The 9,556-nt window shown below is 52.4% G+C and overlaps 4 protein-coding genes across 4 annotated transcripts; 3 read left to right on the top strand and 1 right to left on the bottom strand.

Annotated features, from left to right (window-relative positions):
- Positions 1-376: 376 nt before the first annotated feature.
- Positions 377-2,281, top strand: T310_8408 (Glucosyltransferase; the record flags this gene model as incomplete). The annotated part of the gene is made up of 3 exons (XM_013468812.1): positions 377-614; positions 680-842; positions 901-2,281. The coding sequence occupies 3 exons, from the start codon at positions 377-379 to the stop codon at positions 2,279-2,281; spliced, it is 1,782 nt and encodes a 593-aa protein (XP_013324266.1).
- A 3,100-nt stretch (positions 2,282-5,381) lies between these two features.
- Positions 5,382-6,641, top strand: T310_8407 (Ran GTPase activating protein 1 (RNA1 protein); the record flags this gene model as incomplete). The annotated part of the gene is made up of 1 exon (XM_013468811.1): positions 5,382-6,641. The coding sequence occupies one exon, from the start codon at positions 5,382-5,384 to the stop codon at positions 6,639-6,641; it is 1,260 nt and encodes a 419-aa protein (XP_013324265.1).
- A 1,147-nt stretch (positions 6,642-7,788) lies between these two features.
- On the top strand, positions 7,789-8,679 carry T310_8406 (Transcription elongation factor S-II; the record flags this gene model as incomplete). The annotated part of the gene is made up of 1 exon (XM_013468810.1): positions 7,789-8,679. One exon carries the CDS (start codon positions 7,789-7,791, stop codon positions 8,677-8,679), a length of 891 nt encoding a protein of 296 aa, XP_013324264.1.
- Positions 8,680-9,103: 424 nt separating this feature from the next.
- T310_8405 (uncharacterized protein) lies at positions 9,104-9,556 on the bottom strand (the record flags this gene model as incomplete). The annotated part of the gene is made up of 1 exon (XM_013468809.1): positions 9,104-9,556. A coding segment is annotated over one exon (453 nt), but the record flags the coding sequence as incomplete, so codon positions are not given.

Below are 9,556 nucleotides of genomic sequence, written 5' to 3'. Positions count from 1 at the left end.
AATGCAGGAGGGAAAAAAATATTCTGCGAGATAGCAAACTAAAAAAAATGGGGAAGGCTGGTGTTGCCCAGGGAATTTCTTTCACCGCCTGCAGAAAACTCACACCGCCTGGGCGTGATCCTCGGGTACGCGTGACAGCGGCGCGCTAGACTCGGAACGGACTAGGCTGGAATCACGTGCACTTCTGCACCAGCCACACTGCAGCTCGTCATGTGCTTTGGCGCTGTCCCGCTAAAACGATTCTGAATGGTTGATCATGCATAGAGACAAACTTCCCTGCGGAGTACAACGATCGATCTTCCTGTCGACCTGTCACGCTAAGGCCAGGTGCTAGATAGTCCATGGGACCCAATTGAGAGGTGTCTACGTACCCTCCATGGCCGCTCCCTCCCCCTCCTACCGTCCCAGGCAGAAAAAGAAGCTCCTGGGGACGTCTCCCAGTTTCAACAATGATCTGATTCTCGAGCCTGGCACGTCCAGGGCGGCGCCTGCATTTCCCCTAGTCTCTTTTCTCTGGGCTGCCCGTGGAGGCACGTCACAATGGCTCATCCTGCCGTTGGTCCTCATGGCCGTGGGCCTGTTCCGGTGGGCAGTGAGCCTGTGGGGTTATTCTGGTGTGTGCTTGTTGATTTCTATTTCGACGGATCTTATTTGGATGCCATGGCTCACAGTCTTCTAGGTTTCCAGGTACCTCCGATGTATGGTGATTTCGAAGCCCAACGACACTGGATGGAACTTACAATTCACTTGCCTATCACCCAATGGTACTTCTACGACCTTCAGTACTGGGGACTGGATTATCCGCCCTTGACTGCGTACCACAGCTGGCTCCTGGGAAAGATGTACGTCGATGGGATGCATTTTTTGAGGTCTGAGATGGGTGGTATGCTAATTTAGCAGTGGCTCTCTCTTGGACCCCGCTTATTTCGCGCTCGACGAGTCCCGTGGGATGGAGGATCCTGTTCTCAAAGTATACATGCGTGCCACTGTATCCGTGTCAGAATACCTCATCTATATTCCGGCAGTCGTCATCTTCGTCCGACGGTATGCACGTCTGTTTGGTATGCCTACTTGGTCTACTACGATCGCCTTGGTCGCTATCCTGCTGCAGCCGGCCACGATTCTCATCGACCATGGCCACTTTCAATACAACACGGTGATGCTAGGACTAGTGGTTGCCAGTCTGGAGAGCATTCTTACAGGACGTTTGCCCCTGACCTGCATATTTTTCGTGGCGGCGCTTGGCTTCAAACAGATGGCGCTCTATTACGCACCAATCATGTTTTCGTTTCTGCTGGGAGTGTGCGTATTCCCCCGGATCAGGATTGGGCGCTTCCTGTTCATTGCTTTGACCACTCTCGCCGCATTTGCGGCGCTGTTTGCGCCGTTCATCGCAGGTGCCCTGTTAAATTGGTACCGCGGATTGCCATCACCAGCTCCCCTACCAGCTTTCCTGGAAAGTCTTCTGGTGCACTTGGATGAGAAGTCCTGGTACTATGCTCCTATACTCCAGGTTTCGCAGATTATCCATCGGATATTCCCGTTTGCCCGTGGCTTGTTCGAGGATAAGGTTGCGAATGCATGGTGTGCAATCCATACCTTCTACAAACTGAACCGATTTCCTTCGAGCGTCTTGCAGCGGGCATCTCTCGGCGCGACTTTGATCTCTATCCTGGTCCCATGTATTGTTATCTTCCGCTATCCACGGCCCACCCTTCTCCTGCTTGCCTTGTGCAGCTCGGCCTGGGGGTTCTTTCTCTTTTCTTTCCAAGTCCACGAGAAGAGTGTTCTCCTTCCGCTGCTGCCAATGACCCTCCTTCTGAGCGGCGACGGTGGTCTGAGCAAGGAGACGCGCGCGTGGGTTGGTTGGGCCAACATCCTCGGAGCATGGACACTTTTCCCACTCTTAAAGCGCGAGGATCTCCGCATCCCGTACTTTGTCATTACCTTACTCTGGGCCTATCTCATGGGTCTCCCCCCAACATCACTTGAAACTTACCGCACGCGCTCTCAACCTAAAAATCCGAATGCTGGCCCAGTCCACATCTTCACTACTGTTGTGCACCTCATCTTCTATCTAAGCATGGTGATATGGCATGTCCTTGAGGCGTTTGTTCCTCCTCCCGCAGATAAACCGGATCTTTGGGTGGTACTCAACGTGCTCATCGGAGCCAGTGGTTTTGGACTGGCTTACCTGTGGTGCACGTGGAACCTTGTCCTGCAAGCGTACCGATTAGGCCGGAGGACGTCAGCGGAGGAGAGCAAGAAAAAGACACAGTGAGGCTGAGTACTAGTCAACTGTGTGGTGGATATCTAAATCTCGATACCCTCATCTACTTTTAGATCTTCGTGTGAAGTAAGTTCTGCCGTGTCGTTTTATATCCGTTTTCCGTTCAAGTCCGAATTTATTGCAAGATGTGTATTAGATTTTATGAACCTTAAACCTTCAACGTTATATTAGCAACAAAATTTTATCATCGCGAGGTCTTTTATTTGATGCAACGTCCTTGTAAGAGCGGGTTTAGCTATTGCAATGTAATGTAGTGTACAGTACACACATAGGTATCAACCCTTTCCAAACGCCAATGCCTGCAGTACATGTATGTCCCCTAGCCATATCCCTTAGCTAGGACGGAAAAGTATAGAAAAAAATATCGAATACAATGCGAGATGAGAAAAGAGGAGTGAGGTATATCCCAATGCGATTATTGTACAGTACATAGTATACAGTGGTGTGTTGGTATCATTCTGTCATTCCTCCGCCAACGCAATGCGACCTGGTCGGTTTGTCCTTCCTTCTTCCTTAAACCTTGAACCCATACCCCGCCATGCAGTTCTTATATTGCTCGATCAAGGGCTGGCAGTCTTTCTGTGGGTCGTCGGACTTGGAGAAGAGCATGCAGTCATCGCGGGCGCTCTTTTCTTCCTTGCACACGCAGCATGGCTGTTACCAAATCAGCGCGCTGATCCTCCCTCAGCGAAAACAATGTAATGTTTTTTCCCCCCCTTCTTTTCAGTCAATTTTTACCTTTGGCTTGTTGGCCGATTGTTCCGAGGTTGTCTGTTGTTGCGTGTTGTTGGTGGCTGAGCTCGCTGTGGTGGACGTCGTCGTCGCAGATGCTGTATGAACAATGGAATTAGCTCTTCAATATCCTGAAACCAAAAGTAGAGGATATATAGACGAGGAGGAAAAAAAAACAAAAGAACAATTGACTGCATAGGCCGAACACAGGACAAGGCTTGTTGATCAGCGCAGCAAGAAAGACAAAGACAGCCGCAGATCCTGTCCTGTCCTGTCCGCGGAGGTTGCGGAAAACTGCAAACCAAGATCAGCTAATAGCAGACAGGCTAGGTACACATACCGTTCGACGAGCCAAACAGCCAAGACATGGTGATGGTGATGAAAGTATGTCTTGAGTATAATAATGCGCACCGGTTCAATTGGATATAGAGCCGATTCGAATTGCTCGCAGCGTGCCTGCCAGGGCAGAGAGAGTTCGTGATAGAGCGGAAAATGACGATGATGAATAATGCTTCGAGGTTGACGTGCCTGCCCAGGCCAGGGACCTACCGTATGCGGTATAGTGGCATGCCGGGGTGATCGTAAGGGCCCACACGAGCTTACATTAGCAATGAATACATCTACTCCGTACATCTACCAGCGGTAGGTAGATCTTGTCCGGTGTCTATCTATCTAGATTGTAGGTAGGTTCTTCTGTATTTGCAAAATGTCCCCTTCTCACATAGGTCTGTTGGGAGTCTTTGCAATACATGTACTAAAGTTATGACAAGGTGTACCAGCATGTTAAAAGCGAATCAGACTATTGATTTGTTATGCGACGCGTCTATGAAATGTCATTATTCTTCCAAAAATGAGCAGAAACAAGAAGATCATCCATCAAACGTTGTATTGCATGCCGTGATATCTGGCCCGGAAAAGCAAAAGACACAAAACAGAATCCAAAGCCACAATAATAGGCAGTTGTTTTTGACAGTATGTTTATGTGGGAGAACTGTGAACAATTGAACACCTTGCGCAGACGCTCAGCGACCGCAGTTTGGTTACTGCGTTGAGCCATCTCAATATCTAGTAAGATGATAAGTCCAGTCATTGAGGGAGAGTCAATTGGAATCGAGTAGAGCGCGAACACGTTCGATTTTACCGGATTCGCTCGCCGCCTTGAGCTGCTCGGTTTCTGGAGGGGGTTTTCTGAGCGTCGTAGCCAGGATCAGAGACAGGAGGGGGGTTACCAGCAACTAAAGCGGAGATTTCCACTGTGTCCATGTTGTTTGGATTTCTGCAGTGATTGTTTCAGCGTGTCAGCGTACATGGAAGGGGGAAAGCATGCCGCCTAAATAGTGATGGACCAAAGACCTATAGTGGTTTAGATTCATATTAGTTCAATAACAGGTACAATATACTTAAGAGACCCATATATTACACATAAACTAGTGGACCTTATCTCTCTGTTTGGATGGAAAGGATGAGACCGGACGGAGAATCACGTCTTGCAACTCCGTTGGGAGTACTACAGGAGAAGTGTGATGGCCTCTGAGTTTGAAGTATCCTTCCAGCAAATCCGGTAATAGCCAAACTGCGTAATCTGATACAATGAAAATATGAAGTTCGGGTGCAATTCGAGCATGCGAAGGCGGATGGATGAAAGAGAGACGGAATCGATTCTGCTGCAGGCAGTGATCCTGGTGTTGATCGGGGCATCCTTGCGGATGAAGCCGTTACTGGACAACTGTCTTAATTAAAATATCTACATCACTGCATATTCAAATGTCCAGCACTCTTAAGTGGAAGGGGAAAAAAAATTATCTAACAAATAATCAGCGAAGCCATTGAGGGCCGTGGCAAGCTCGTTCTTCTGATCCACGCCGGTTCATAATGGGCAATGAATTGATTGAAAATGCCGGTTTCTATTTTATGTTCTACTGACCCGAAGCAACAAAGTCGGGGAAGTCTAGAACGGATTCTAATAATGATTCCAAGGTTGATAACCGGGATCCATGTCAACTGTATGTCCGTAAATGGTGAACGCCGTCAGCCTCATAGATCTGCTTACATAATACGGATAGTGGGGCTGCCCCCGCTGCCCTGCGTAGTCATGTGACCGGGCTGCACAAAGACCCGGCAGAACGGCGGGCGGTGAGTGGTGGAGGCCGGCGGGAAAAGGAGGCTAATCATCATTATTTTCCTCTGCCCACTAAACAAGGCATCACAACAAATCCTGTCTGGGGGCGCCCGTTTCCTTGACAGATCCGCATTTTGGATCTCTGGTCTACTTGCGATTCTGCTTTTGGAATTTTAATTCGACACGTCCCTCGCGTCCCTTGTTCCGCCATCAACGCGCCGCCCCTGAACTTACCCCGCAATGGCCCCTCCCAAGGTCTTCTCCCTCGATGGCAAGGGCCTCAAGCTTGATACCGCTGAGGATGTCGAGGCCCATGTGAAGCCTCTTCTCGAGGATACTTCTTTCACCGAGGTTCGCCTGGGCGGAAATACCTTTGGCATTGCTGCCTCGGAGCGCCTGGCTTCCGTCCTCGCAACCCAGAAGAGCCTCGAGGTGGCCGATCTGGCCGACATCTTTACGTCGCGCCTCTTGTCGGAGATCCCTCCTGCATTGACGGCTCTCCTGAACGCCTTGGTGGAAATCCCTACTCTGCATACTGTGAATCTGTCCGACAACGCCTTCGGTCTCAACACGCAAGCGCCCCTCGTCGACTTCCTCTCCCGCCATGTCCCTCTTCGCCACCTGATATTGAACAACAACGGCCTTGGCCCGGCCGCCGGAGCCCTCATCGCCGAAGCGCTGACCAAGCTGGCAGAGCGCAAGGAGGAGGCGCGCAAGTCTGGCAAGGAAGTTCCGTTGCTCGAGACCATTGTCTGCGGACGGAACCGTCTGGAGAATGGCAGCATGCAGGCATGGGCTGCTGCCTACAAGGCCCACGCTGCGGGCATTCGCTCGGTGAAAATGACGCAGAATGGCATTCGACAGGAGGGTATCTCTTTGCTCTTGAAGGAAGGGTTGAGCCACGCCTCGGCTCTCGAGGTCCTGGACCTCCAAGATAACACCTTCACCCTCCTGGGATCTACCGCTCTGGCAGGCGTGATTCACGGCTGGCCGTCGTTGCGCGAGCTGGGTGTGGGCGACTGCCTGCTGTCGGCGCGGGGCGGAATTAAGATTGCAGAAGCCCTTGCCGCTGGCAAGAACCAGAAGATCCAGATTCTGCGCTTGCAGTACAACGAGATTACCGCGGAGGGTGTCAAGCTATTCCTGCACGCGGCCAAGACTGCGCTGCCTGCGTTGAGACGGATCGAGCTGAACGGAAACAGATTCTTTGAGGATGATGGCAATGTCGAGGAGCTCCGGGCACTCCTGGAGAAACGGAAGGAAGAGCATGGCAAGGAGGATGACCCCGAAGACGCATGGGGCATCGATGAGCTGGACGAACTCGAAGAAGACAGCGAAGAAGGGGGCGAGGAAGAGGAGGACGAAGAAGAGGAAGAGGAAGAGCACAAGGCGACCAAGATCGTCAAGGAGGCCGTGCAGTTGGAGGACCAGACTGTCTCGGAGAAGGAAGACAAGGACGTCGACCAGCTGGCTGAGACTCTCGGAAAGACGGGAATATAAATCTGCAACTTCACCGCTTGTCTCCACCCCTGCGTTAGCCCCCTGCCAACACATCAGCCACACCATATATTATTCCCTATTCCTACCGCATGTTCTCCACCTGTCGATGGGAGTCGATATCGCCATTTACTCGATACAACGCCGAAGGCTTGCCCGGCGGACGTATCCAGATTGGGTGAACGCCTTTCGGTGCGGATGACGAGTCAACACGTCATCGAACGGGGACATTCTCCTCGACATTATCTCTCCCGACAGGCTCTTTGAAATGTGTACGATTTCCTGGTGCAGTATTCCCGATATCTATGACTCTTGGGTGGACTCTGTGATGGATAAGATGTCTAGAAAAAAAAAAGCTCAGCGAGATGGCTGCCGGTGAATGGATGTATGTAGATAGGATCTTGCGATTCAATCCAGCGATGCAGTATTCGATAGCCATCGTCAGCGTAGAGTGTTGCGTAGAATCGAATTGTTGCGTAGAATGTCTTCAGTCTGACCCAATCACGTCGCTGCTGCCGGCAATCTTGGCGCGGGGAACCTCTGGGCCAATCAGCGTGGGCATCGGCCTGGGCGGATCGATCGCACGAGCCTGCTTCGACTCGCGGTTCCTGAGCTCGACTCTTTGATCGCATCACAATCTTCATTCTGGACCTTCTCATCCTCGAATACCTCTCTCCTATCCGCCACCGTCCATCCTTCCTCGATTCCGCCTTCTGTCGTCCTCGCGGTCCCGCTTTCCTGTCGGTTCCCCGGCTATCGCTCGTCGTCGCGTGAGGTCTCGGCCCGCCCCAAGTCCTTCCATATCAGCGAGATTGGTCTTTGCTTTCTCTGTTTACGGGTGTCGCGGTGATACACCGCTGCAACCGTGAATTCACCTTGGTCTGGTGAGCCTCTCTCTTTGCTTGGGCCCCTGGATTGCCTCGACACGGTCGCGTGGCAACACACACGGGATTCACAGCTTGATCTGCGCAGTGAATGCGCGCGACAATGCACTGCCGGACTGACTCCTAAACACTGACTCTTCCATCCTGCTGTTCCATTTATTACCCAGGACCTGTCTCAGGCTGTCTGCTATTATAAACGATTCGATCTGTCCACTGACACTCCAAGAAGAACTAACTCCTGCAGACTCGTCCTGAAGCACCTCACCATGGACGTCAAGGAAATCGAGGTGAAATCCAAGGCGCTGACCAAGGCTGTGACCTCCAATGATACTCCTGCCACCATCGTGGGCATCCTTAAAGAATTACAAAAGGGAGTGCACCCTACGGAAGACTTGCTTCGCACGACCCGGATCGGTATCATCGTGAATAAGCTAAAACAGCACAAGTCCCCGGACGTGGCGCGTTTGGCCGGAGAGATCGTCTCCAAGTGGCGGAGCGAGGTCAACAAGCAGAAAGCCAGCGGTGCCGCTGCCGCCGCTCGCAAATCACCCAACGGCGCGGCCTCTCCTGCGGCGGCGACGACCCCCAGCGACAAGACGGACAAGCCGTCGGTCCCGCCCGACAAGCGGACGTGGAAGGCGGATGGCGTCGACATCAACGTTACCGGGAACAAGGTTCGCGACAGCTGTGTCGGCCTGATGTATGACGGGCTGTGCTTCACCACCACCGAGCCCCCGAAGGCTGTGCTCGCCAAGGCGACCGCCGTCGAGGCTGCCGCGTACAACGTGTACGGACCGGAGACGAAGGAGCAGTACCGCACGAAGATCCGGAGTCTGTTCCAGAACTTGAAAAACAAGTCGAACCCGCAGCTGCGGATGCGCGTGCTGACCAACGAGGTCAGCCCGGAGCAGTTTGTCAAGATGTCGCACGAGGAGCTCAAGTCGGCGGAGCGGCGCGAGGAGGATGCGCGGATCCAGAAGGAGAACATGGACAAGGCGATGGTTGCGCAGGCGGAGCGGAGCATCAGCACGAGTCTGCAGTGCGGCAAGTGTGGCCAGCGCAAGGTGACCTACACGGAGGCCCAGACGCGCAGTGCAGACGAACCGATGACGCTGTTCTGCACGTGTATGAACTGCGGGAAATCGTGGAAGCAGTGATCTGACCTCCTCCCCTGTACTACTCTTCTTTTTTCCCTACTTTTTTATTCCTTTATTTATCCTTTTTTTATAGCATGTCGAGACTACTATCATCTCGGAAGGTTGGGAGTTCAAGGAGGCGCTTTTTGTGACTTTCTGCTGGGCTTACATCTCCGCTGCCCGGATTTCTTTTAGCTGGTAGGATAGAAGGAATAACGATTGTATTGAGTAGGTATAGTGCAACTTTGCGATGACACTAGTTCCAGGACATATATGCGTAGAAAGCAGACCTTGGGAAAATCGCAGCTGATGACAAAAAAAATTGCATTATGTCGTTATGAAGAAGCAGAGTTGCATTATATCCTAATATCATTAAAAATGAGACCAAACTCGCTCGACAGACAGAATTTCTTCCTTTTTTTCTCTCTTCTCGTATGGTGTATTATCATCCACAATTCCCATACACATTCATGCCCGACCCCAAGGCATCCCTCGGCGGGTATGAAGAAGAAGGATCGGCCTCCTTGGCAGCAGCAGGGACCTTTTTCGTCTGGTTCTCCTTCTGATCGACAGCAAGCTCAAGCTGCCTCAACTGGCCGCGGCTGGCGAGGTAAGCAGCACCCGTATCGGACCAGACGCGGTACTCCTGGACCTTGAACTGGCCGCTGTGCTCGGACGACTGGCTGACCTCCTCGGCGATGCCCAGCCGGTAACAGAAGGCCTCGTCCCAGGTCTCGCCCGTGGCCTTCCAGATGAAGCGCGCGCGGCCGCGCACGCACACCGCCAGCGTCTGCTGGTCGACCACCCACTCGTCCTCGCGGTCGAACCGCATGTCCTCGAAGGTCACCAGGCTGGCTAGCAGGTCGAAGTAGCGGCCCACGCCGTCGAGGCCGTTGAA

The sequence above is a fragment of the Rasamsonia emersonii genome, assembly GCF_000968595.1.
Source record: "Rasamsonia emersonii CBS 393.64 chromosome Unknown ctg1118621760738, whole genome shotgun sequence".
Lineage (NCBI taxonomy): Eukaryota > Fungi > Ascomycota > Eurotiomycetes > Eurotiales > Trichocomaceae > Rasamsonia > Rasamsonia emersonii.
The sequence above is the reverse complement of the archived record's forward strand: the minus strand, read 5'-3'. Positions and strand labels throughout refer to the sequence as shown.